The 27,991-nt window shown below is 61.8% G+C and overlaps 1 protein-coding gene across 2 annotated transcripts; it reads left to right on the top strand.

Annotated features, from left to right (window-relative positions):
• Positions 1–6: 6 nt before the first annotated feature.
• Positions 7–27,922, top strand: TPPP (tubulin polymerization promoting protein). Of its 2 annotated transcripts, none has more exons than XM_059916050.1 (4): positions 7–93; positions 17,259–17,576; positions 23,587–23,740; positions 23,865–27,922. In XM_059916050.1, the coding sequence occupies exons 2-4, from the start codon at positions 17,260–17,262 to the stop codon at positions 24,057–24,059; spliced, it is 666 nt and encodes a 221-aa protein (XP_059772033.1). In that variant the 5' UTR covers positions 7–93; position 17,259; the 3' UTR covers positions 24,060–27,922. The 2 variants fall into 2 exon arrangements, with proteins under 2 accessions (XP_059772033.1, XP_059772034.1); XM_059916051.1 differs by having other exon boundaries at positions 17,256–17,576.
• The last annotated feature ends 69 nt before the right edge of the window (positions 27,923–27,991 follow it).

Genomic DNA, 27,991 nt, shown 5'->3' with positions numbered 1-27,991 from the left:
GGGTGGGAGCTGCGGCGCGAGCGCAGGCTGGGTACCGGGTCGCTCGCGCGCGAGTCGCGGAGGCGCCGCCGCTGCAGTCGCCGCATCTCCGAGGTAAGGGGCCGCGGGGCTCCGTCCCGGGGCGCGGCGCGCAGGGCCCCCTGCTCCTCCTGCCACCTGCGCCCGCAGGCCGGGGCGCGCCACCCATTCCCGGCGCCCGCCGCGCCCCTTCCCCGAGGCCCAATGCGTCCGTGCGCCCCGCGCCCCGGAGCTGCCGGCTATCCGCGCGGCGCTCGGGCCCCCGTGGCTGCGTCCGGGCGCGGGTTTGGGGACGCGGGGGCGCGGGCTGGAGCGACCGGCGATGCAAAGGTACAGGTTTATAATTGGGCCCTAAATGAGGCGCTTTGGCCTTTCTTCGCGTCGGTGCGTATCGCGACAGAGGACGCCCCTCACAGCCCCTTCCCTCTCCGTGTCCTGCTACATAAACACCGTTCACATGCCCAGGCCTGGGGTGGCGGCTGCCGGCGAGACGGCGGGACATTAGGGCTTAGAGGGTTTGAAATGAAGCCACTGTCATACAGCACGAATTTTAGACCCAGGGCCACAGAAAGGGCCGTTTGTGTCCACTGGCCGAGAATGTACGTGATCCTTTGGCGATAACTCGGCCGCCCCTCTCGGTCCGGCATTAACGTCGCCATATCGGTGCAGGTGAGAGGGTCAGGCCTACACTTTGCAAATCCAGAAGCATCCCCGGAGGGGTGTTCTGTTTTCTTATCGCATGTGGGCACATAACCCGGCAATCAAGATAAAGAGGTTGGCTGCCAGTGTATTTTTTCCACACGCCCCTGGGGACCAGTGCCCCGCCCTTGAAGGAGGATCCAGAGAAACCCTTTATTCTGCGGTTTCAGTTATGTAAATGAAGCCTTGAAATGAGGTGGGAAGAAAACCCTCTCTGTGACTGCTGTTTTGATAGGCGTTTTGTGCTCTCTGATGATGGGACACCTTTTAGGCTAAGCCGGCTATGCTGTCATCCGTCTGTGTATTTACTGGCTAATTCATCTGACGTTTATAAACGATAAAAGACCTAGCTCCCATGGCCCCCCCCACCACCTCCCAGGACTCCCCGTGGCCAGTCTCTCAGGGAGGGTGTGCTGGGGGGGCCTCCCCAGGGCCTGAGCCAGCCCCTGCCGCCTAGGAGGTGATCAGTAAACCCTGACCTGAACTCCAAGTGCACTAGGACCACATCCGGGGATGGAGCAATGGGGCTGGGGAGGGAGAGCTTGGAGCAGGCAGGAAATGGGGGGAGGGGCGGGGGCCATGGGACAGGCGCCTTGCGAGTGCCTTAAACTGGACTCCATGATCCGTCCTCTGGTACCAGCCCCTGTTCCCACCACATGGTTGGGATCCCAGGGCTCAGTGATGAGTGATGGGGGAAGGGGGTGCTGGTGAATTTCCTGGGGGCATCTGCAAAATGCGTGCCACGCAAGGGTATGTGTGTTTTCCTGGGGAAAGGGCCTTCATGATTTCCAGAAGAATCTGTGACTCAGAAAGGTACCCTAATTTAGGTACTACATTAAAAAATTCTTCTCCATCTTTTTGGAATGACGAAGTGATGGAGACTAGAGGAAGCTGTGTTGGCCGAATTCTTATCTCCTCGGTGTTGTTTGGCTGATCTTCGTGAATCCTTTGAAGTTGCAATAAATGAGCTGTTTTAACTATATACAAGGTTATAGATGCTCATTGTGGGAAATGTGCAAATCACAGGAGAATTTCGTAAAGAAAATTAAAATGACTGGTCACTGATCGAGGATTAAGAGAAACCTTTGAGCAGCCAAACTGTCCTCCGGGGCTGCGTCCTCGTGGCTTCCCTCCCTGGTGGGCAGTGGAGCCGCTCCCTGCAGAAGAGGCTGAGAATTAGAAGCTTCCTCAGGGAGAGGCTTGCTGGCTTAGCGCCAGGGCTATTTATAGCTGGTGATGTTGCTCTGAGGCCAGAGGAGCACGTACAGACGCCACCTGGGGCTACTGGGGCCATGAGGCACGGCCCCCTCTGCACCTTGAAGTATCAGGTCCTCCCTGGGTCGGGAGGTCCGTGCCCTGGGCCCAACCTGGCACCATCTGGAAACCACCCCAGACCGAGGGTGCTGGGCACTGTGCAGAGGCCACCTGAGCCCAAAAGCCTGGACCAGGCAGATGCTGGGATTAGGCAGGAGAATCGACACACACCCAACTCCTACTGCTTCAGCAGCAGGTGTTTCCTGGGAAGGAAGGTGGGGAGCTGCCTGGGGGGGACCCAGCGGCATCTGGGGCTCAGACGTGGTCTCCGGCGCCCCGTGTGGGCTCGCCCCACTCTTCAGCCCCTCCTGGGGAGACCAGCCTCCTCTTTGGGTGGGGAGGTAACCATGGTGTCACAACCCGTGGAATCCCCAAACTCGGCACCCCCAGGCCACAGCATCCGCGCCACGAGTCCCAGCTCAGCAGAGCCTCTTCAGAGGGGGAACGCCCTCAGCGGCATCCACATGGCACTTCCTGGAAATGGCTTTGATTGGCCCTGCTGGGGTGACAGGGGAGGGTGCGGGTTCTGTGATCTGCAGCCCCCAAGAAGGGCATATGGGAGAAGGGCAGCTCCCCACAGGGATGTGGCATGCTGTCTCCAAATCTCGTTTGCTGACGGGGAAGCAAGACTGTTCTCAGCTTGCAGATTTCCCCTTTAACTGTACAGGATGTGCAGTGACATGCGGTGAAGCTCAATTGTAATTTAATGTCTAAATGTCCAAATGTAGGACCTTCTTTGGTGAAGAAATGTAAAACGTCTTTCACGGGGTGTGAGGAAACGATGGTGTTCTGACTTTGGTACCAAACCCAAGTGTCTTCTGCGACCCCCACTAGCAGGGGGGTGTGAGCTCACCTCGGAAGAGCGCGTTCACGCCCATTTTTCCTTTTCGTAATTAGATTTGTGAAGAGGAAGGACTGGTCCTTACCTTTTTTCAAGTGTAAAAGTTAAGAACACCTGGAGCCCTTTCCTGCCCATCGCCTTGTGTCCCGCAGCACAGTGTCCCCCTGTCCCCAGCGTGTCCCATGTCCAATTGTCCCAGCACAATCTCCCCTCTTTGGGCCACATTCCCAAGGTCTCATCCTGTAACCCTGTTGCACCCATCTGTTCAACAGACAGCAGGTGCCAGGTGAGCCCGGCCAGGTCAGCCCTGGGAAGCTCTCGCTCCAGTGGGACTGTCACAAAAGCCAGAATCCTCCCGGGGCCTCTTTCACGCCTCCCACTCCCACTGCCTCTGGGTGCGGGGGGCCATGGGCCTCGGAGCCTGGGAGGAGCCGCCAGCACCAAGCTGCCTTCCTGGGAAGGCGGTTCCCGCAGCTCATCTGGGCCTGTCTCCCCGGCCCTGGCTCTGCTGGCTGTTGGGCCCCCAGGCCTCCAGATGTCCCGAGGCTGCTCCTTCGTCCTCCTGCCAGGGGTTGTGGCTGCCCCCCCAGCCCGTTCCTGGGGAGGGGCTCTGCTTTTGCTGTGGTTTTACTACCTGAGCCTGTTTCCCCACCTCTCCGGTTTAGCGTTCAACCTTCCTCCCTCAGAGCACGTGCCCTGCCACGCTGGCGCATTTCGGGCAGTGCCGCGTGGAGCCGGTGCACGCTCCGTTCCGTGAGCCCGTCACCATCCGCTGATGTCTTGTGTGGGCCCCGGGCCTTGGGGTTATTTCCACGCTCTGGCGTGGCTGCTTGGAGCCCCCCTGCGTGTTCCTCGGAGAACGCGTGCGAACGTTTCTGCTGGGCCCTCGGCGCCCCGTCCCCCTCCAGCCGTAGCTGATGGTACCGGCGGCTCCCTGGGGTCGAAGCCCCTTGGCGGCCGCGCTCCACAGCCGCCGGCAGCGGGCAGGGCGCAGTGGCCTCTTGGCGGGTGGCCGTCTGGAGGGTGCGCGCCAGAGCCTGCGTTTCCGGCCGAGGTAACGAAGCCCGGCGTCCCCGCCGGTGACTGGGAGTCTGGATGTGCTGGGCCTCCTCGAGTCCCTTGCCCATTTCTCTAGAGCTGTCTTTTTCTGGTTGATCCACAGGGTTCCTTCTAGATTCTGGAGACAGCAATGTGTGTTGCATGTAAGAGACACCTTCTCTACCCCGCAGCTGTCTTTTCACTCCTTAATGATATCTTTTGATGAATGGAAGTTCTGAGTTTTAATCTGGTGCCATTTAAGAATCTTTTCCTTTAGGGGTAGTGGTTTTTGTGTCCTGTGTAGAGAGTCTTTCCCACCCAGGACATCAGATGCTCTCACGCATCCCCTTCCTGAGGCTTAATGATTTTGCCTTTCCTGCTTCAATCTGTTGCTGAATTAATTTCCATTTTTCTCCGTGTGTCTGTTCAGTCAGCCCGTCTCCTTTTGTTGAAAAAGTTTTCTTCCCCGCTTTTCCTGCAGGACCACCTTTGTGGTCCACACTGTCTCTGCACATGTGCGGGTGGATTGGGGGCTCTCTTCTGCCCGGTGGTTTATTTTCTGTCCTTGTACCAGGACCACACACCACACCACACTGGCTTCATTTCCAGAACTTTCCATCAAGTCTCGAAACCGCTGGGCAAATCCTCCACCTGTTCTTCCTTCAAGATCGCTGGTTAATTCATGGTTCTTTGCCTTTTCGTGTATATTTTACATTCAGCTTGTCTCACTACCCAGACATAAAAAGTGTTAGAATTTTTATTTGGATTAAATTAAAACTGTGGATGAATTTAGGTATAATTGACATCTTTGTATTTCAGACTTAATCCATGTTCATAATATCACTATTCTTTCAATAATGCTTCATAGTCTCTGTGTCGATGGTCTTGCACATCTTTTGTTAAATTTATTCCTAGGTAATTCATATTTCCTCACTTTTTTTAAAATGGTATATTTCTAAATACCTTTTATTGTCTGGTTTTGCTGCTACATGGAAATAGAATAGATTTTTGTATGTTGACCATGTATCCAGAAACCTTGCTAAACTCACGCGGATTCTAGTAGTTTTCCTGGGATCCCTTTGGATTTTGTATGTACACAGTCATAGAAACTGCAAATAATGCCAGTTTTATTTCTTCCTTTCTATGTTTATATCATATTTATTTCCTTTCCTTATCTTACCACACTGACACAGTGAGTAGAAGTGTTGATAGCAGACAAGCGTCTTTCTCTTACTCCAGTTTGAAAAGAAAAATTTTCAATATTCAAAGTGTGATGATTTTGTAGCTTTTTGTAGGTACCCATTATCAAATTAAGGAACTTATTTCCTTTTCTAATTTGCTAAGAATTTTTACGGTGAATAAATGCTGAAATCCATCAAATTTGGCTGCAAGATGATAATATGATTTTGGTTCTGTATTGTGTTATGTGATGAATTATATTAAGTTAATGTTAAATGAACCTTGCATTCCTGGCATAAACCAAACTTGATTGTAAGGTATTGATCCTTTTTATCTATTACTGGATTTAGTTTGTTAATATTTTGTTTAGGGTTTTTGTATCTGTGTTTGTAAGTGAGATTGGCATAAATTTTTCTTTTCTTGTAACGCCCTTATCAGGTTTTGGTACCAGGATTATTTTAGCCAGAATGAGTCGGGGTGGGGTGTTTCATCTTTTACTCTTCTCTGGAAGAATTTGTGTAAGACTGACATTATTTTTTCTTTCAATATAAGGAAGAATCTGCTGGTAAAGTCTTTCAGGCCTGGAGTTTTCTTTGTGAGAAGGGTTTTAAATAAGAATTCAAATCCTCAATAATTATAAGAATTAATAATAAATACAAGAGCAATTATAAGAATATATTTCTTCTTGTTACTGTTTGGTAAAATGGCTTTTGTTTTGTTTTTAGGAATTTGTCTATTTCATTTAAATTATCAAACATGTTGGTCTAAAATTGTTTATAATATTCTCTTATTATATTTTAATCCCTTAATATCTGTAGAGCTTGTAGGGATGTCCTCATTTTCCATTCTGGTATTGGATATTTGGACCTTCTCTTTATTTTACTTGATTAACGTCCCCAGTGTTTATCAATTTTATCAGTGTTTTCAAGGCATTAACTTTTGATGTCGTTGGTCCTCTGTATTATAGATTTGTTTTCTAATTTATTAATTTTTACTTTTATCTTCATTGTTTCTAACGCCTTTGTCCTTAATTTGCTGAGGTTTTTTTCCTGAGTTCTTAGATGGCAGCTTACCTCACATATGATGGTGTACCCACATTCGATTTTCCTATGTGTGTACACCATACACATGCACACATGTATGTACATGTGTGCACATACACACGTTGCCACCACATCTAGCTGTTTTCTTTTGGGTATTTCTGATCCACGGGTTCTTTAATCTGCTCTGCTGTGAAACCCAACCACTGAGTTCTGAATTTTAGTTACTGTGCTTTTTAGGGCTAGAATTTCTAAGGTGTTCTTTTTTCAGATCTGCTTCCTGCATTCTTACAGCTCCCGTTCTTTGCTGGAATTCCTCATCTTGTCCTTTTTCTTCTTTGCACACGGTGCACGTAGTTACTTCAAACTCAACGTCTGATCGAGCTCCAGGAACTGGAACCTCTAGTCGTTTCTGCTTCCTGTTGTTTCTGCAAGTTCTTGGCACTTGTTCCCCCTCTTGGGCCTGGTTGTTTTTTTATCATGTGTGGATATTGTGTTTTTCCCTCTCCAATGGTCGTCTCCTCCTCAGGAGTGCTTATGTGTGTCCTGCCAGTGTTTGGGGCACCAGCGATCCAGATCCCCGCATCCACACTGGGGGTTGAGAGGAGCCGACCTGACCGCCCCTGCCAGCGGCCCCCGCCCCTGACTCCCGGGCGCCGTCCGCCACCCCCAGGGCAGGGCTGGTCTGTTCAGGGTCCCCTGCCCTCCAGGGTGGGGGGCCTGGGGCTTTTCAGTCCCTGTGGTTGGTGGGAAGCCTCCCAGCTGTCTGGCGGAGGGGGAGTGAGGGCTGGGCTGCAAACCACTTCGGAGACCCTCGGGCTGCCTCTGGGTTTGCGCTTCACACCTGTGCTGGCTGCTTTGGGGCAGGAGAGGCTTTGCGGCCTGCAGGCGACACTGTCCCTCACCTGCCAGCCGTCAGACCCAGGCAGCGGCCCTTCCCCGCAGGCCCCTCTGCTCCTCCTGGCCCTGCGGTTGGCTTCCCCGCCCCACCCGCCCTCCCCGGGCCCCGGCCTGCCCTCCACGCTGTGGGGTCCGTGGGGTCTCGGGCGGCCTGAGAGGCCTGGCCCCAGGACCTGCCGTGCGGGCACGTGGTGACCACAGGGCGCCTGCCGTTGGGAAGAGGCCAGGCCATCTGCGGGCAGCTCCATGTTCCTGGAGCCAACAGACTTCCTGTTGAGGGTCTCACGTGCACGCCAACTCGAGGCCAGACCCTGTCTGCGGGGAGGGTCCTCTGCCCGCTCTCGCCTCTGGGTTCTGTGCCGCCGCCCAGGCTTCACTCCTCTGGGCCTTTGCAGGCGCTTTTCTCTGGGGCAGGGACCCCTTTCTGGTGTCCCTGCTGTGTGCGGGTCCTGGGGCTGCTGTGACAAAGGACCACAGACTTTTGACTGAAAACTACAGAAATGTGTCCTCTCCCAGTTCTGAGGCCAGTCTCCCAGTCCGAGATTGAGGTGTCGCAGGGCCGCGCTCCCTCCAGAGGCACCAGGGAGGGTCCCTCCTGCCTCTTCCAGCTCCCGGGGCTCCGGGCATCCCTGGGCTTGTGGCCACGTCCTTCCCGTCTTGGCCTCCGTCTTCACGTGGCTTCTCTGTGTCTGTGTGTCTCCTCTTCCGTCCCTTGTAAGGACACCTGTCAATGGACTTAGGGCCACCCTGGTCCAGAGTGGACCCATCTCGAGATCCTTAGCTTGATGACGTCTGCAGAGACCCTTCTTCCAAACAAGGTTCCTCCACCTTGCGAGGACGTGGACACACCTGACTCGGGGCCACCATTCACCCACTACACGTACCCTGCACAGGGCCCGCCCAACCCCAGGTTGGCTGCAGATGCCATGTTCTTGGATTTTGTAAGAAACATGCTGACAAACAGTAGAGACCGGCTCTGGGACCGGGGGACTGGGGCCCAGGATATGGTTCCTGGGAGGCCAAGGGGTCCCAACAGAGTGAGTCCCCTCAAAGCCCCCAGCTTCGTGGTGACCCAGAGAAGTTCCTGCTGTCCACATCAGTTCTTCTGAGGGGCAGGGGTGGCAAACCTGTCCTGGCCCCTTCCTCCCGCCGTGCCCGTCCCCTCCCCCGCCTGCCCCACCAGCAGGAGCCCCCAGGCCCGAGGGTGCGGCTCCCACGGTGATCTCACCGCAGGGCAGCGCGGGACGCAGGATGGCCACGGCCCCCAGGAAGGTGCCCTCAGCTACCCACTTTCTTCTCTCTCGTCCCAGAGAAACCGCGTTTGACTTGGGCGCAGGGGACAGTGTGGCTGTGACTGGTTCCCAGGCTGCCCCGAGGGATGGCCTAGCCTCAGTGCAGGCGGTCCCAACCCCACGGGCCGTTCCGGGCCTACGGCCTGAAGCATGTGACCCGGGACCTGCGTGGCACCCTGCTCGGACGGTGCGGCCGCTCGTCGCGTCCCGCCGGGGCCCCTGCAGGGACGGGAAGGCGGCAGGGCTGCCTCCACGCCCGACACTCCCGGGGCCGCCTGCTCTGCGGGGCCGGCGCTCAGAGGCCGCTCTGTGCCCGCCTGGGAGGCTGCCGCTGCCTGGGACGAGTGGTCATTCACATCGAGTGTCGGGCCGCCGAGGAGGGGTGGCCGTATTATGATTAAAATGTGAACAGTTGCCAAAGGGCTGTGTTGTGTTCCAGTGGACGCTGAAATAAGGAGCCAGAGCTGCGGGCCGGGGAGCGGGCCGGGCCAGAGGCTGTGCAGGCCCGGACGCCTCTGTTCCCCTCGGGCTGTTCACTCGGAGGCTGTGCCTTTTCCAGGAGCTGCGCCGAGGGCGAAGCTGGACCCCGACCCTGGGCGCCTGAGCCCTGGTGGACGGAGGGGAGGAGGGGGAGGCGATGGCGTCCCTCCCCCCGGCTGCTGGCCGCTTGGTCTTCTGCACTTTCTGTCCTAACCCTCACCCCGCCCACCTCATCTTGGCTGCGAGGGTACAGCGCGCCCACCCGGCAGGGGTCAAGGAGGTTCTCCCCGGGCCCAGCTGACCAGGCGCCCTGGCCTCCTGTGCGGCCCCGGAGCAGCTGTGCTTGGGGCCTACTTGGGGCTGCTGCTGTTATTCCCCCGCCCCTCCGTCCGCATCAGTCCTGGGACCGGCCCCGGTGGGCTGAGCCGTCCAAAGGGGCTGGGCCGCCCTGGGAAGCGCCTGCTCCCGCTGCACTTCTCCCCGCCTTCCCGCGCTTGGCACAGAGCCTCTGGGCTGCCTCTGCGCGTGCAGCAGCATCCGGCGAGGGGCATTCCGTGGCCAGGCCCTACACGGCCGAGGTCAGGTGCGCTCAGCAGAGTGTCAGCCCGGTCGGCCTCAGGCACTCCATCGAGGTCCAAGGAGGGCTAGTTTGTCAGATGCTCGGGAACCTGGCATTTCCAGGGCCCCTGCGGTTCTTGCGCAGAAGCGGGGTCTCAGCTGGACCCCGGGCCTTGGGGGCACATCCGCGGGCGCAGCCACGGCCCAGGGACTTGGGCTCTCGGCCCTGGTGGAGGGTGCCGCCCCTGGGCCCAGCTTGGTGTAGACATCTGGAGGGCGCTGGCACCACGCCGGCCCTGAGAGCGCAGGAGGGCGGCACGTGGGGTGGGCCGACGGGGCTGAGGACCAGGGACGCCTGAGCAGGAGCTCGAGAGCCCAGGGCTCCCACCCCGGCTCACGGCTCCAGAAGATTCCTTCCGGCATCCGCTGTCCCGGGAGCCCTTTCCCACCTGCGGGCCGGTCTCCCGGTCCCGAGCAGCCTCTAGGACGAGGTCGGTGACAAGAACCCCAGTCGAGCTCTAGCGCGTCGTCAGCGACACCCCAGGGCGCCCTGGAGGCCACAGTGCGCTGAGGCCTCTGGATGCCCCAGCTCCCCGACCCTCCAAGTAGGGGGCTCGCCAGTGGGGCCGCTGTGTCGCGGGGAGGTTCCGGACTTGGGGTGCGATGCCCGGTGACCCGCAGAGCCCGTGCTAGGGTCCGGGCGCCGTGGCCGGGCCGTGACCCGCGTTGCCCCCGTGCCCGTGCCGCCGGCCCAGCTCGCTCGGCGTGACGTGGGGCCGGGTTCCGAGTTTCCGGAGGTTTGGCGTCAAGGAGGCCGGCGGGACGGGCCTGAGGCCTGAGCAGCGCCCCTTCAGGGCCTGGGAGGAGAGGGGTCAGGCCCAGTGTTTCCCAGACGGGCCCCAGGAGGCGGGGGTGGGGATGTCACACGGGCCCCAGGCGGGTGCTGGGAGCGTGTGGCGTGGCAGGGCTGGGGGCAGGGGGTCCCCTGTGCGGGTCCCAGCTCCCAGACATGCGCATCTTCTGGCCCCCATCCTGCCCCCCCAAGGCACGCCATCCCCGACCCCCCACCCCAGGGCCGGCAGCTTTCCCAGGCCGCCCTCCAGCGAGCCTTGGCCATCCTGGTGCACTCAGCACCCGCCAGGGGCTTCGGGCCCAGAGGACCCAGGAGGTGGAAGGGGCCCCGGGGGCTGGAAGGCACCTGGATCCCAAGGGGCAAGATGCTTGAGGCCTGGTCTGATCGCAGGAAGTGCCTGCAGCTAGGGTGTAGATTATGGGCAGTATGAGGAGGGGCACTGGGAACGAGGGGCTGAGAGCTGGTTTGGGGGAGTCGGGGTGGAGGTGCGGTCACACCTGCGGAAGCAGGAACACACACTCCGCCTTTAGTCTCAGTGCAGACCTGTGTCCTGCTCGAGGAAGGGGAACCAGGAGAGGCAGGGTTGCTGTCGCCTTTGAAACAACACCTGGCCCAGCTCACATGCACACCTGGCTCAACTCACATGCACACCTGGCTCTGCTCACATACACACCTGGCTCTGCTCACATACACACCTGGCCCAGCTCACATTTACACCTGGCCCAGCTCACATTTACACCTGGCCCAGCTCACAGACACACCTGGCCCAGCTCACATGCACACCTGGCCCAGCTCACAGACACACCTGGCCCAGCTCACATGCACACCTGGCCCAGCTCACAGGCACACCTGGCTCAGCTCACATGCACACCTGGTCCAGCTCACATTCACACCTGGCCCAGCTCACATGCAAACCTGGTCCAGCTCACATGCATACCTGGCCCAGCTCACAGACACACCTGGCCCAGCTCACGTGCACACCTGGCCCAGCTCACGTGCACACGTGGCTTTGCTCACATTCACACGTGGCCCAGCTCACAGACACACCTGGCCCAGCTCACATGCACACCTGGTCCAGCTCACATGCACACCTGGCCCAGCTCACAGACACACCTGGCCCAGCTCACATGCACACCTGGCCCAGCTCACATGCACACCTGGCCCAGCTCACAGGCACACCTCGCCCAGCTCACAGGCACACCTGGCTCAGCTCACAGACACACCTGGCTCAGCTCACAGGCACACCTGGCCCAGTTCACAGGCACACCTGGTCCAGCTCACATGCACACCTGGTCCAGCTCACATGCACACCTGGCCCAGCTCACAGACACACCTGGCCCAGCTCACAGGCACACCTGGCCCAGCTCACAGGCACACCTCGCCCAGCTCACAGGCACACCTCACCCAGCTCACAGACACACCTGGCTCAGCTCACAGGCACACCTGGTCCAGCTCACATGCACACCTGGTCCAGCTCACATGCACACCTGGCCCAGCTCACAGACACACCTGGCCCAGCTCACATGCACACCTGGCCCAGCTCACAGGCACACCTCGCCCAGCTCACAGGCACACCTGGCTCAGCTCACAGACACACCTGGCTCAGCTCACAGACACACCTGGCCCAGCTCACATGCACACCTGGTCCAGCTCACATGCACACCTGGTCCAGCTCACATGCACACCTGGCCCAGCTCACAGGCACACCTGGCCCAGCTCACAGACACACCTGGCCCAGCTCACAGGCACACCTCGCCCAGCTCACATGCACACCTGGCCCAGCTCACAGGCACACCTCGCCCAGCTCACATGCACACCTGGTCCAGCTCACATGCACACCTGGTCCAGCTCACATGCACACCTGGCCCAGCTCACATGCACACCTGGCCCAGCTCACAGGCACACCTCGCCCAGCTCACAGGCACACCTGGCTCAGCTCACAGGCACACCTGGCTCAGCTCACAGGCACACCTGGCCCAGTTCACAGGCACACCTGGTCCAGCTCACATGCACACCTGGTCCAGCTCACATGCACACCTGGCCCAGCTCACAGACACACCTGGCCCAGCTCACAGGCACACCTGGCCCAGCTCACAGGCACACCTCGCCCAGCTCACAGGCACACCTCGCCCAGCTCACAGACACACCTGGCTCAGCTCACAGGCACACCTGGTCCAGCTCACATGCACACCTGGTCCAGCTCACATGCACACCTGGCTCAGCTCACAGACACACCTGGCCCAGCTCACATGCACACCTGGCCCAGCTCACAGGCACACCTGGCTCAGCTCACAGGCACACCTGGCTCAGCTCACAGACACACCTGGCTCAGCTCACAGGCACACCTGGCCCAGCTCACAGGCACACCTGGCCCAGCTCACAGGCACACCTGGCTCAGCTCACAGGCACACCTGGTCCAGCTCACAGGCACACCTGGCCCAGCTCACAGGCACACCTGGCCCAGCTCACAGGCACACCTGGCCCAGTTCACAGGCACACCTGGCCCAGTTCACAGGCACACCTGGCTCAGCTCACAGGCACACCTGGCCCAGCTCACAGGCACACCTGGCCCAGCTCACAGGCACACCTGGCTCAGCTCACAGGCACACCTGGCCCAGTTCACAGGCACACCTGGCTCAGCTCACAGGCACACCTGGCCCAGTTCACAGGCACACCTGGCTCAGCTCACAGGCAAACCTGGCTCAGCTCACAGGCACACCTCACCCAGCTCACAGGCACACCTGGCTCAGCTCACAGGCACACCTGGCTCAGCTCACAGGCACACCTGGTCCAGCTCACAGGCACACCTCGCCCAGCTCACATGCACACCTGGCCCAGCTCACAGGCACACCTCGCCCAGCTCACATGCACACCTGGTCCAGCTCACATGCACACCTCGCCCAGCTCACATGCACACCTGGCCCAGCTCACAGGCACACCTCGCCCAGCTCACATGCACACCTGGTCCAGCTCACATGCACACCTGGTCCAGCTCACATGCACACCTGGCCCAGCTCACATGCACACCTGGCCCAGCTCACAGGCACACCTCGCCCAGCTCACAGGCACACCTGGCTCAGCTCACAGGCACACCTGGCTCAGCTCACAGGCACACCTGGCCCAGTTCACAGGCACACCTGGTCCAGCTCACATGCACACCTGGTCCAGCTCACATGCACACCTGGCCCAGCTCACAGACACACCTGGCCCAGCTCACATGCACACCTGGCCCAGCTCACAGGCACACCTCGCCCAGCTCACAGGCACACCTCGCCCAGCTCACAGGCACACCTCGCCCAGCTCACAGACACACCTGGCTCAGCTCACAGGCACACCTGGTCCAGCTCACATGCACACCTGGTCCAGCTCACATGCACACCTGGCTCAGCTCACAGACACACCTGGCCCAGCTCACATGCACACCTGGCCCAGCTCACAGGCACACCTGGCTCAGCTCACAGGCACACCTGGCTCAGCTCACAGACACACCTGGCTCAGCTCACAGGCACACCTGGCCCAGCTCACAGGCACACCTGGCCCAGCTCACAGGCACACCTGGCCCAGCTCACAGGCACACCTGGTCCAGCTCACAGGCACACCTGGCCCAGCTCACAGGCACACCTGGCTCAGCTCACAGGCACACCTGGCCCAGTTCACAGGCACACCTGGCCCAGCTCACAGGCACACCTGGCTCAGCTCACAGGCACACCTGGCCCAGCTCACAGGCACACCTGGCCCAGCTCACAGGCACACCTGGCCCAGCTCACAGGCACACCTGGCTCAGCTCACAGGCACACCTGGCCCAGTTCACAGGCACACCTGGCTCAGCTCACAGGCACACCTGGCTCAGCTCACAGGCACACCTGGTCCAGCTCACAGGCACACCTGGCTCAGCTCACAGGCACACCTGGCTCAGTTCACAGGCACACCTGGCTCAGCTCACAGGCACACCTGGCCCAGCTCACAGGCACACCTGGTCCAGCTCACAGGCACACCTGGCTCAGCTCACAGGCACACCTGGCTCAGCTCACAGGCACACCTGGCCCAGCTCACAGGCACACCTGGTCCAGCTCACAGGCACACCTGGCTCAGCTCACAGGCACACCTGGCTCAGCTCACAGGCACACCTGGCTCAGCTCACAGGCACACCTGGTCCAGCTCACAGGCACACCTGGCTCAGCTCACAGGCACACCTGGCTCAGCTCACAGGCACACCTGGCTCAGTTCACAGGCACACCTGGCTCAGCTCACAGGCACACCTGGCCCAGCTCACAGGCACACCTGGTCCAGCTCACAGGCACACCTGGCTCAGCTCACAGGCACACCTGGCTCAGCTCACAGGCACACCTGGCCCAGCTCACAGGCACACCTGGTCCAGCTCACAGGCACACCTGGCTCAGCTCACAGGCACACCTGGCTCAGCTCACAGGCACACCTGGCTCAGCTCACAGGCACACCTGGTCCAGCTCACAGGCACACCTGGCTCAGCTCACAGGCACACCTGGCTCAGCTCACAGGCACACCTGGCTCAGCTCACAGGCACACCTGGCCCAGCTCACAGGCACACCTGGTCCAGCTCACAGGCACACCTGGCTCAGCTCACAGGCACACCTGGCTCAGCTCACAGGCACACCTGGCTCAGCTCACAGGCACACCTGGTCCAGCTCACAGGCACACCTGGCCCAGCTCACAGGCACACCTGGCTCAGCTCACAGACACACCTGGTCCAGCTCACAGGCACACCTGGCCCAGCTCACAGGCACACCTGGTCCAGCTCACAGGCACACCTGGCTCAGCTCACAGGCACACCTGGCTCAGCTCACAGGCACACCTGGCCCAGCTCACAGGCACACCTGGTCCAGCTCACAGGCACACCTGGCTCAGCTCACAGGCACACCTGGCTCAGCTCACAGGCACACCTGGCTCAGCTCACAGGCACACCTGGTCCAGCTCACAGGCACACCTGGCTCAGCTCACAGGCACACCTGGCTCAGCTCACAGGCACACCTGGCTCAGCTCACAGGCACACCTGGCTCAGCTCACAGGCACACCTGGCCCAGCTCACAGGCACACCTGGTCCAGCTCACAGGCACACCTGGCTCAGCTCACAGGCACACCTGGCTCAGCTCACAGGCACACCTGGCTCAGCTCACAGGCACACCTGGCTCAGCTCACAGGCACACCTGGTCCAGCTCACAGGCACACCTGGCCCAGCTCACAGGCACACCTGGCTCAGCTCACAGACACACCTGGTCCAGCTCACAGGCACACCTGGCCCAGCTCACAGGCACACCTGGCCCTGTTGCAGGCACATCACTAACATGGATTCCCAGCCCTCCTGGCTGGGGGCACTGTGTGCTGATGTCACACAGAAGCTGTGACTGTGGCATATAATGGTCTGTCCTGTGTCACCTTTTCTATAGGTTTTGCTTCAGGTAGTCACGTCTTAAGGGCGTTGCCAGGGAGAATCATTCTGGAGACACAGGCCTCGTGGCGCCTTTTTGGGGCGTGGACAGCCTGTGAGGGGCTGGTGGGCCAGGGGATCACGTGGTGTCTGAAGACAGCTGGGCCCCCGTGGTGGGGTGGTCCCTGGAGCCTGGTGGACACTCCGGGGCAGGTGTCCCCAGGTCCGCTCGTCCTGCATCTCCTTCCACTCTGGTCTGTGAGTCCACCTTGCAGCTGCCCTGCCCTCTCCAAACCCTCATTTGAAAATGCAAATCCGGTAATGCAGTCCATCCCCACACCCGCCGTGAATCCCTCATCAGTTCCCAACTCCGGAGCCCGCGGGGTCAGCCGTGCCTCAGCAGGGCCTGGCCAGGTGGCACTCACACAGTTCCCCCCACCTCACCTGCCCACCTGCTCCTCCTACCCCTGGCCCCACACCGGGACCAGCTGCTGACAAGCCTCACGTGGAGGGAGCAGGGACGGAGGCCGCTGGGCCTCCAGTTTGCCGCGTCCACAGCCAGCCACAGCGACACCTGGTCACGAGGTGCAGGCCCACACGTGGATGCTGTTCGTCCTCGACGGCTCCAACATCGGCTGTGTTATTTCTGCTCCCCCCACCGTCCTGCTTCTCCGCACAACAGGACGTCACCTTGGAGCGCTTCCCATCTGCATGTAGGGTCTCACTCCTGTTGCTTTTGTTCAAGTAATTTTCAAGTTACTTTATTAAGCTACAAACGTGGAGCCCAGGATGGAGAGCTGGGTCCTGGGGCTCATCACCACAGCCGCAGTCACGTCCACCCTGCCCTGAGGCCCCGGGTCCTGGACCATCCTCGCCAGGCACCGTGCCTTCTTGAGCTGCGCTGCCTTTTCTGTTTGGGGAGCTTGTAGGTCCTGAGTTCAGCAGGGCCCTGCTCGGGAACCCCACGATGCCGGGTTGCCTGCTTCCCCCGCTGACCATGAGCCATGACCGGGGGTGGGCGTCGGTGCTCAGCTCCCGGCTCCCCCGAGCTGCTGGAGGTGGCGGTGTCTTCTCAGCCCCGTGGGGACCTGGGCCCAGCTTTGGGCATTCACTGGGCTCCTGACGCCATCAGCCACCCCCCCAACATGACCCCCCCCTCACCCTGGGCCCGGGCCGCAGCCCTGCTCGGCCCTCGGAGTCTCCACAGACCCCGGCTCTCGCCTGGGGCTTCCCTCTCCTACTAGCAGTCTGCTCGGCCCCCTGGGTGGGGGGCACCCTGGTCAGCAGACTGGGCCCTGAGGTGGGCGCAGCAGCGTGACAGGTTCTGGATCCCTTCCCCGAGGATGGTGTCACCCCACTGACGCCCGGGAAGGAGTCACTCGGGGAGTCCCCAGAGCAGGAGGGGCCCCGAGTCCCCCAGGAGGCTGGCCTCGTGCTCCCCCGCGCTGGAGGCTTTGACTGTCGGGGACTTGGCGGCCAGGGCGCCGGGGCTGGAGGGGCCCCGCCGTGTCCTGCAGCAGATGGACACTTTGTCCCGGGGTCGCACAGTCGCTGGCGGGCCACAGCCCCTGTCCGCGGGCAGCGGGGGCCTTGGGCAGCTGCCCGCAGAAGCAGGTGACCTCTTGTTGCTTCCTCCCAGTAGCATGGCTGACAGCAGGCCCAAGCCCCCCAAGCCCGCCAACAAGACGCCCCCCAAGTCCCCAGGGGACCCCGCGAAGGACAAGGCAGCCAAGAGGCTGTCACTGGAGTCGGAGGGTGCCAGCGAGGGGGCGGCCGCCGCGGGCCCGGAGCTCAGCGCCCTGGAGGAGGCCTTCCGGAGGTTTGCGGTGCACGGGGACACCAGGGCCACCGGGAAGGAGATGCATGGCAAGAACTGGTCCAAGCTGTGCAGGGACTGCCAGGTGATCGACGGCAGGAACGTGACCGTCACCGACGTGGACATCGTCTTCAGCAAGATCAAGTACGTGTGCGCCTGGGACCAGGGGGCTGGGAGCGGGGCTCTGCATTCTCTCGGGCGGCCAGGAGGCGATGCTTTGGGACGCTGTCCCCGCCCGGAAGACAATGCCCGGGAGTTTGAACCAGAACATGCCCCCGTGGGGCCGGGAGCCCAGGTCAGGGACGCTGCTGCAGCCGCCTGGCGCGGCCCGAGGGGTCTCAGGTGGCAGAGCCTGGCCCGTGGGGGGCTGCTGGGGGCAGGGGGCACGAGTCCGGGAGGTGGGCGTCTGTGGCGCCGCTCCCCTCAGCTCTGGGGGACGTTCACGTGTGAAGAAGAGCGGGGATGACGAACGGTGGCACCGTGTGCTTCTCCGTGTGCGTGTCTGCACGCGTGTGCACACGGGCTCGGGTGTGTGGTCCGGGCATCGATATGCCCCCTCCCCCTTCTCCTGCCCTTCACACCCCGTGACCACACCTGAGAACAGCGTCCCCGAGGCATCACACAGACACGCACACACGTGCACGTGCACACACACACACGTAGAACTCAGGTCTCCACTCTGCTGGTCACGGCTCACCCGGAGCACGGATGTCCTGGACAGGCCTTGGAGACCCCGTGTGCAGGAAGCACGGGCAGTGGAGGCACACGGGCCCTTCTGCCCCCCGGGAAAGGGAGCCCCATCTGGTCCCGGTCCCGCTCTGGAGGGCAGGGCGCTGCTCAGACACTCAGGGAGGAGGCTTGGCCCCTGGCGCCCAGGCACTACGGGGGCCCCACCTCAGAGCCCGGATGCTGTGGGCCCCAGGGTCTCTGCCTCGGCTTGCTGGGCGCGGGCCGTCGCGGGAAGTGGGCGGCTGCAGCCCCGGCCCGGCGAGGGGTCGTGGTCAAGACACAGTCAAGACCAGCCTGTGGCTACCCCCCCCTGCCTTCCTGGACCTGAACTCCCTGGGGGGTCCCTGTGACCTGTGTCCCACTTGGGAGAGCCTGTTCTGGGGGAGGGTCCCCCAGACCTCCCAGCTGTGCAGGGGGGGACCTTGCCCTGGGAACAGAGAGGAAGGCAGTGCTCCCTGGGGGGTCCTGGGGGGCTGGTGCCCTGAGTCGGGTCGTGGGGTCCTGCAGGACAGGCTGGGAGCCACCCCTGGGGGACCAGGTCTGAGGAGTGTGGGGCGCGGTGGGGACGTGCGCGGCCCGGTGTGCGGGTCGTGGGACCGCGGCTGCTCCCGGTGGCAGCCATGGCAGAAGCGCCTCAGCTCGTGGGAGCCGTGGGCGCGGAACCACACGGGTCGCTGACCGCCGACGGCTGTTTCTGTTTGGGGCGGTTGCCATGACTCTGCAGCCCTGCCGCCAGCCCCGTATCTGCAGCCTCTGTTTAGGCCCGTCGTCATGGCAGCGCTTGTTTGTTTGGATGTTACTATGTGTTGAGTTTTAAACAAGCTTCTTGCAGCTCTTCCCCAGGCCTTGATTGAAGACTGCTGTCTCTGGGACCCCCCCACCCCCCTCCCCGGCCCCAGGGCCGAAGGAATTAACTCAGGACCCCGTTCCCATAAGCAGGAGTGTCACCCCAACACTCCCGCCGGGGGTCTGTGGGCCGCAGGGTCCCTTGCGTGTGCGCCCAGGTGGGAAGGCTGCGGAGGCGGAGGGGGGCTCTGCTGGCCCTTCCTGGCCCCCACCCGCTGGCTTTCTGGCCAATGGTGGCGTTTCCCGTGACTCTGGAGCCCTGTCTGGGCTGCAGGTTAGGAGGACGCAGGTTGGGCTGGGGACGCGGCCCATTTTTGCCGCACGGGCCGCAGAGGGAACTGTCTGAAGCACAGAGCTTGGCACATCGGTGCAGAGGCCCAGGCCGGGCGGGATGCCCGCGGGAGCGGCGGGCAGCGGGCAAGGCCGGGTGCGCTGTGCAGTCCCGGACACGCCAGCGGCGCCTGGCCCTGCCCTGCCCCTCCCTGCAGGCTGGTGGGTGAGGCTGCGGCATTCGGGGCCCTGATCCCAGCATGTGCTTCCAGCTGTGGCGTTGGGGGTCTCACAGTGTCCTCCGCGGGGGCCTCTCCTGGCCGCCCGAGCCTGTGCAGGGCCTCCAGCGGCTTCTGCCCTGGCCTCCCTGGGGCCTGCCTGGTGTGTCTACAGAGGGCCAAGGCTTCGGGGGGGCTGGCTCCTCATCCCATTGATATCGGTGTTGGACGCCAGTGCACGCAGGTCTTTTGATGACCTCCCCCAAACACCCAGAAGTGGTTTCCGTGACCTCAGGTGCATCTGTCCCCAGAACCCATCCCTGAGCCTCCAGCCTGCGTTAGGCCCTCGCGAAGTCAGGAGGAACGTAGGACGCTCTTTCCTGCCTGGGGAGTGGCTGACTGCTGGGGCCACAGCTGCCCTTCAGGCGGCCGGCCTGGAGGCCGCCAGACCTGGGTTTGAGCAGCCTCGTTCCAGGTTGCCAGCAGCGTGGTCCCTGGGGCCCGGGAGCAGGGGGCTGGCGTCTGCCCGCTCCCGAGGCCTGGAGCCACACGTGCGGGCAGCTGCCGCAGCACACGGCATCCTCACACGGCATCCAGGTCCTCCAGACAGCGCTCCCGTGGCAACCCGCACAGCCCTGCTGGCCCAGGGTCTGGTGGGAGTATCCCGGAGGCTCCCTCCTCTGGCCCTCGTCGGTGCCGTCGTCTCCCCCTCCAGACCCCACTTCCTGCTCTCCGGACGGGCCACCCAGGTCCCAGCTCCTGCTGCTCAGGGGAGCCTGGGGTCGGCTTTCTCCAGCCCCCAAGCGGCATGTTGTCTGTGGTCCAGAGGGGGCCCCTTGCTCCGTCCTAGGACATGTTAGCCGAAGTCCAGCGGCCTTCATGACGCTGGCCCTGGAGACACAGACCTCTGTCCTCGGAGGGCTGCGCTGGCCACCCCCCCACCCCCCGCCCAGATCCCTGGCCACCGAGTGTCCCTGGTGACCTTCGGGGGTGGCCGGGCTCAGCCCTCTGCCTGCCCTGCGTTGGGCCTGGAGGTCTGGGGACGCAGGGCCTGGGGAGCACAAGCCACGGGGCCGCGTGTGTGACCAGTGACCCCGTTACTGCTGGACCAGCTTTCCAGCAGAACAACAGCCTTCTGAGCAGGGCGCTGGTTGGCCCCAGCGCCGAGCCGGGAGGAGGGAGGGGGGCTTGGCGGGGGGACCCCCTCCAGTTCTGTGCACTCCCGAGAACAGGCTCCCTGTGTGTGGGGAGCCGTGTAAAGTGATCACGTGTCTCCAGGGAAGAGGCTGGCAGTGTCATTCGAGAACTCCCCAGGCACTGCTCTCAGCGGGGACCGGGGGCCCCCTGGGGAAAGCTCCCTGCCAGCCCAGACCAGGCTCCGAGACCCTGCCTGGCGGTCACGGTGGGGACACGTGGGGACACCCGGCCCCGCCAGGTGGAGCAGGCAGGTCAGCGCCCTGGGCCCGCACGTCCACTCGATCTGAATGCAGCCTCTGACGGAGGCCCCGTCGGCCACGCCCCCGCCCCCAGCCCGAGTGACTCACGCTGGTGGCGCCTGGTGCCCCAGCGGCCGGTCACCGGGCTGGCAGTCAGGCCTGGCACCCGTGAATAGAGACGGGAGCGCCTTGGACAGCCCAGGACAAACAAGTGGGGCCCCGCGGCCGTCGCGGGCCAGCGTCCAGCAGGGATGGCAGGTTCCCCGCCCCGACAAGGCCCGGGACACGCTGCCCGGGACAGCTGGGCCAAGGGATCCCCCCAGCCCGGCCCACAGACCTCAGAGCCGCTGTGGTGTCGCAGCCAGGCTTTCAGGGGTGGAACCCACCGCCGGACACGGGGGCTCTGATGAGGCCTGCGGTCCAGGTGCCCCTCCCGACGGCCGTCCAGGCCTCTCGGGCTCCACTCACCATCCGCCCACGTGGCCTCGCTGGCGGCACGACTCGGTCGTCCTCCCCATGGCCCCTGGGGCTGTGTCCTCCCTCCTCTGTCTCCCCGACCCCGGGGTGAGCGGTCAGCAGGTCCCGTGTCCTCAGACTCACGTGTCAAGTGCCTGTGAGTCCCGGCATGTGCAGGGGACGTCCTGAGGCGTGTTTATCGCTCACCGCTGGGCTGTCTGAGTTCTGGTGACTGAACAGAACCACGAATAGGAGAGCGACACCCACGCACAGGTTTACGTGCGAGTGAGACCCAGGAGGGGTCGCAGGGCTGTGCGTGGGCTGCCAGCCCACCTTCTGGGGGATGCTGCCACCTGCACCCTGCCACACCGTGGTGTCCTTTTATCTGGTTTACTTACTTCCGCTGTCCCAGTGGGTGTGCGGCGGGGCCGCATCCCAGTTCAACCTGATTTCCCTGGTGCCCAGTGACGTGGAGCGGCCTTCACGGGCTGGTTTGCACTTGTAGATCTTTGACAAAGTGTCCGGTTCAAGTATTTTGCCCAACTTTTTACACTGGGTTTTTTCTTGCTGTTGAGGTGTAAGAGTTCTTTGCGTATTTCAGATACAAGTCCTTTATCAGATTTTCTCGTCTGTGGCTTGTCTTTTACTTCTCTTAACAGTATCTTTTGAAGAGCATGGTTTTAAAATTTTTGGTCAAGTCCAATTCATTGTTTTTCTTTTATGGACTGTTTGTGGGGGGTCGTTCCTGAGAAAATCTTTGCCTAAGCCAAGGTCACGAAAAGTTTCATCTGGATGCTCATCCGGAAGTTGGATAGTTCGGGGTCTATGATATCAACGTAGGACTGTGGTCCAGTTGAGTTCATCTTGTAGACGGCGTGGGGCACAGGCCAGGCCTTTTCCTCTGCGCACAGCCTCCGGCCGCTGAAAGGACAGTTCCACCTCCGCTCACTGGCTTTTGCAACCTTGTCAAAAACCCTTACATGTGGCCTGTTTGGCTGTCCTGTGGCCGCCCTGCGGCCGTCCCTGTGGCTTTGCGGCCGGTGCTGACGTGGGGGCAGCCCCCTCCCACTTTGCTCTCGCCTCTCCAGCCGGTCCCCTGGGTGCCGGCGGCCGCGCTGTCTCGAGCCCTTGGCTTCTGCAGGCAGCCTTTCTGTTGGTCCCCGGGGCACCTCCCCCCACCTCCTCTTACTGTAGAACATTGAAAACCTCACTGGATGGATTAGCTGGGGAAGATCCAAAGTGGCAAAAGTGTTTTTCAGTTAAAATTCGTAGAGACCAAGAGCCAGTCTAGAGCCATTTTGAAATTGCGAGAATGGACTTCCCTGGTGGCACAGTGGTTGTGAATCCGCCTGCCAATGCAGGGGACATGGGTTCGAGCCCTGGTCCGGGAAGATCCCACATGCCGCGGAGCAGCTGAGCCCGTGCGCCACAACTACAGAGCCCACGCGCCTGGAGCCCGTGCTCCACAATGGGAGAGGCCACCGCAATGAGAAGCCCACACACCTCAACCAAGAGTAGCCCCCGCTTGCCACCGCAACTAGAGAAAGCCCACGCGAAGCAACGCAGCCAAAAAGGGAGGGAGGGAGGGAGGAGAAAGAAATTGCGAGAATGACCTACCAGGTCCTGGGCAGCCGTGGGATGCGTCTGGGTAAGGAGCTGCTCCTGGGTCCCGGCTGTGCCCCAGCCCGCCCGGTGCTGGTCAGGCCCCGGCTACGGGGAGGCGGCCCCCAATCCTGTCCCCGAGTGGGGACCGTGCCCCCCACCCCCTGGCGACCCCCGCGCAGGCCGGTGGCCCCAGCCAGGACTGCAGCTGCCTCTGTGCCGTGGGATCCGACGTGCTTTTCACCCACTTTCCCTCTGACGGAGGCCACACACTCGCCCGCTTTAGAACCAGACAAGGATGTGTTTTGATGTCCAGTCGTTCACAAAGGACGTGCTTCCTTTCAACTTTGTTCCAAGACGATTTATGTTTGCTGCCATTGCCGATGGCAACCGACCGTTGGGTGCAACGCTGCAGACCAGGGCGGGGCAGGGGCACGTGCTGGGTTTCAACGGCAGACTCGCTCTGGGCTGCGGGAAGGAGGTGGGGTGAGGGTCCCCCGATGACACCGGGGCCGAGCCCAGTGGCTGCTCGGCGCCCCCTCCCCGTGGGGGGTGCCTGGGCCCGGTGGGCGCCCCCTGAGCCCCCTCTCCCTGCAGGGGCAAGTCCTGCAGGACCATCTCATTCGAGCAGTTCAAGGAAGCGCTGGAGGAGCTGGCCAAGAAGCGATTCAAAGACAAGAGCGGTGAGGCGGCCGTCCGAGAGGTGCACAGGCTCGTCGAGGGCAAGGCCCCCATCATCTCGGGGGTGACGGTGAGTGCGGCGGGCGGGTCTCGGGAGGGAGGCAGAAGCGTGGCTCCCGGGCGCCGGCGGCCCCCGTCCGCGGTCCGGGCCCCTGGGCTGGACTTCCCTAACCTCGTTCCCCGCTCTCTTGCAGAAAGCCATCTCCTCGCCCACCGTGTCGCGGCTCACGGACACCACCAAGTTCACGGGCTCCCACAAGGAGCGCTTCGACCCGTCGGGCAGGGGCAAGGGCAGGGCGGGCCGCGTGGACCTGGTGGACGAATCAGGCTACGTGCCGGGCTACAAGCATGCGGGCACCTACGACCAGAAGGTGCAGGGGGGCAAGTAGCCGGCGGGGCCTTCTCCCGTCGCCCGGTCCCCCCGCCGCCTCACACTTCGTTACATTCCTGTGCTTGCAGGCAGAACTCGGACCCGGGGCTGGGCGGCTGCGGAGGCTCCAGGCCTCCCTCCCGCCCGGGCCCGCACTCCCCTCCACCCCAGCTTTGGCCCCGACTCACCTTTCCTAACACACCTGCCTCGTCCCCGCCAGGAAGTGGGCAGATGGCCCTTTCCAAAGTGTCTCCCGGGGCCAGACCACACGGGCCACTGGTTTGCAGCACAGGGGGCGTTTTAAAGGAGCTGGGGGGCAGACCCTGTCGGCGCGGTGCTGACCCGCAAGCGCCAAGGCACCAACCAGCAGCACCGATAAAGCAGAGGGAGCCCCGGACAGGGCGCCGCGGGGCCCGGAGAGCACCACGCAGGTGTGGGAGGCGGGGCGCACCGTGCACGCTTGCACACCCAGGCACACACGAACGCACGCACGTACCCACACTACGCGCACGCACGCGCACTACGCACCCACGCACGCACGCACACGCGCTCAGACGCACAAACCGACCGCCAGGTCTGCGCTGAGGGCGGGCGCCGAGCTGAGGGCTGCTGTGCACAGGAAGACGCATCCTCTGTCGACCAAAGTGACTCGGAGCGTGACGTCACGAGATTCAAAAATGGAAACTAAGGGCAATTCATTTCGCTTCTCTGAGAAGAAATAGGAAACAGTGATGCACGTTTATTCTCAGAACGGCTCAGGGAAGACTCAGAATATCCCGTCTCTGTGACTCCCTCCCAGCGGCCCGTGTCCCCCCGCCCCGAGCCGGGAAGACCCCGGGGGCCCTGGGCTAGAGGCTGCGGGCGGCCCGACGGCTCTCTCCTTGCTCCTCTGGCCTCTCTGGAGCCTCCGTGAGCGGCCTTCCCTGTCCTCCCCGCTCAGGGGCGCAGAAAACTGCAGGGCAGGACCAGGCCAGCGGAGGGCCCGGGGCCGGCAGCGTCTGCGGGGTTTGGTTTCTCTGAGACGCCAGAGGGGGAGCCTCCTGCTGTCACAGTGGGCCCTTGGCAGTGTGTCCCTTTGCATGGGCATGGCCACAGCCTGGCGTGTAACCCTCTGGACCCTGTGGTCCTGGTTCCGGTCCCGGGGAAAGCCCATGGCAGCCCCCGGGGAATGCTTCCCGGGAACCCAACCGCCCTGCCGCTATCTGTCCTGTGTCCAGGGCAGCAGGCCGGTTAGGGGCACCGCTCCATGGACACACGGCCTGGCCCGCGGCACAGGTGGCCGTGAGAAAGGCCAGCACTGCCATGGCAGGCACGTTGGACCCTGCCCACCCATACAGAGGGGCTCAGGCCAGCGCTCCCAGCCAACACAGCCCCTCGCACGGGGGGGTCCCCCTGGGATGGCGGTGGCCTCTGCGGGCAGCTTCGTCGTGAGGCCTGGCACCTCACCGCACGATCACCCAGCAAGTGACGGAGCACAGGCGTCCGGGCTCACTGCGAAGATGTGAATCACTGCCGTCTAGAAAGCTTCTAAAACTTGGGGCTCCGAAGCTGCCCGGCCAGGCCTCCAATCCGCCACCAGGAAACAGGCCCGAGGGCTGGGGAAAGGCAGGCAGGAGGCCGACCCCGGCCCTGGGCTCCTCTCCTCCCTCCAGAGGCAAGAGTCAGCTGGGGAATTGCGTCTGCAGACAACTCTGAACGTGCAGAGTGTTTCTGGGCACTAAGCGGATCACAGATGGGAAAGCCCGTGCTCCAGGGCCGGCCGGTTCCTCTCCGCGGACTCGGGACAGGACTCCTCCCCAGACCCATCCTCTGCCCAGACGCTGCGGGTCTCCGCCTGCCCAACGGCCCAGCGCCCCGCACGGCCGTCCCGCAGCAGGACGCGGGAGTCCAGCCCTCCCGGCCGGCCAGGGGCTGGCCTGCCCGGGAGCGCACGGGAGGCGGTCTGAGCAGAAGAAACCACGCCAGTGGCGTCCTGGGACGCTTCCTCACTCTGCCCCCCGCCCCGGGGCCGGCCTGCGGGGCCAACACCACCCGCCGCAGGAAACCCATCTTCCCGATGGTTACAGCAGCACCCCCTCCTGGGGTTGAGGGAAGTCTGGCGCACACAGCTGCCCCCCCGTGGCCATCCCTGCCCCGGCCCTGCGCTCGCGGGCTCCCGAGCTGCCGAGGCCAAGGCGTCTGGGGGGGTCTCAGGTGTCCCCAGCTCGCCTGAGGCTTCCTTCCCAAAGGGTAGCTCTGGAAACACATCTCCCCGCTCAGGGCAGGAGGAAGCGGTGGCCCCCTCCCCGTCGGCTCCGTCACGGCATCTGTGTGTAGCTCAAACACAGCACGTGGCTCGGGCTCCAAGCTCTGCACGGACACACGTGCCTCCCTCAGGCTCTGGACGCCGTGGACACACAGGCAGGTGTGCGTCTTCGCTGCATGTTCTATGCAACACCCATTCGCTTCTACTAACTGCGGTTAACTAGAAACTACACGTCTCTCTGTGAACGAAGGAACTGCACAGCAAGCCCGCCAGGGAGCAGGGACCCGTGGTCAGGGCGCACCGTGCTGACGGCGCCGAGCGCCAGGACAGCAGAGCGAGCGTTTGAGAACACTGATGGCGCCACAGTACTTATTTATTTCTATTTAATGCCCTAGGATGAGCAACTAGGCGGCGGTCAGTTCACCAAAATTGAAGTTCAAATTACGTTAAGTTTAAAATTATAGGAAGAGATCTATATTTATACTGGAGTATTTTTACACCTCGAATATCCTCAGTCTTAAGGTTCGAGGCCGATGAAAATTACTGTCAGGAAGAGGCACGTGGAGCTCCAGAGGCATCGCCTCCTGTCTACGCTGCGCTACGTCCACGCCCCAGTGGCCGAGAGCTCGGGGCAGGCCGCGGCGTCCCTCTGAAGCACCGAGCGGAAGAGGCTCACACACCCGAAGCCTGGGCCTGCTCACCACCGGCTGTCACGAATCAAGTTTTACCGGCACACAGCCCTGCGGTGCACCGCGCAACGCCCGTGGCTGCTTCTGTGGCCACGCCGGCGGCAGGGAGAAGACAAGTCACAGACGCCGTGGCCCACGGACCCTGCACCAGCCACCGCCTGGGCCTTGAGGGGAGGCTGCTGGTGCTGCCCCCACCCCGAGGACCCAGCAGGCTCCCTCCTCTGGGAGTGTTCCCGCACGAGCTGGCACACCCCGTCCCACAGTGCACGCAGGTGGGGACACCACTGTCACCTGTTGCGTCCACTCAGGTTGACAGTTCAGCTGTACTGTGAAGTCACCACGAGGCTAGAATGTCCTTAGAACTCACCCTGCGTAGCTTCCCTCCGCTGACTGACTACTGAGCGCTCCGTGAAATCCCGTGGCTCGGGTGTGGCTTTCGTCCGTGGGAGTGGAGAGTGTGGCCAGTGGTGGCCCCGGGCACTCCCGGGAGGTGGTCGCCCTGCACTTTGAGATGCTTTAGTTAACTTTCTGTCTTCCCCAAACCAAGCCAAACAACAAAGGAAATGCACATAACTCAAACTTGAAAGGGATCATATGCTACTAGTTTGTACTAAGTTTTTTTCAGGAAAGGGAAATAAATGTATATATAGATGCGATCTATTTTTGCACTGTTTTCTTACTGTTAGGGAGTGATGAGGGCATCACTTTGCAGTGTGATGGGACAAGCAGTGTGGACGTCACGGGTGCTCTGACTCAGAACCACACTCACCAGGAACTCTGGGGGCGTCTGTAGGGCCGAGGCGTGGTGTCACCTGCCAGTCGCGGCCCAAGGCCTGGCTTGCAAACCTGTGGTGAAACAGCCCCTGTCTGTCTGCATACCTCCTCGTGTGTTCCGTTGTTAACACTGTGTCAGATTGGGAAAGTGACAAATAAAGGTGTTGAATCGTGGGTCTGTGGTCCTCAAAAGTGCGCTGTGTGCAAGGGCAGTCGCGTGGGCACTACGGTAACACGGACGCG

Source organism: Balaenoptera ricei, chromosome 3, assembly GCF_028023285.1.
Source record: "Balaenoptera ricei isolate mBalRic1 chromosome 3, mBalRic1.hap2, whole genome shotgun sequence".
In the NCBI taxonomy this organism is placed as follows: domain Eukaryota; kingdom Metazoa; phylum Chordata; class Mammalia; order Artiodactyla; family Balaenopteridae; genus Balaenoptera; species Balaenoptera ricei.
This window is presented reverse-complemented; position numbering and strand designations above follow the sequence as displayed.

Coding starts and splice junctions, on each gene's coding strand:
- TPPP (XM_059916050.1), top strand. CDS start 17,260: ATGGCTGACAGCAGGCCCAAGCCCCCCAAGCCCGCCAACAAGACGCCC. Junction 17,577..23,586: donor ATCGTCTTCAGCAAGATCAA/GTACGTGTGCGC, acceptor CTCTCCCTGCAG/GGGCAAGTCCTGCAGGACCA. Junction 23,741..23,864: donor CCATCATCTCGGGGGTGACG/GTGAGTGCGGCG, acceptor GCTCTCTTGCAG/AAAGCCATCTCCTCGCCCAC.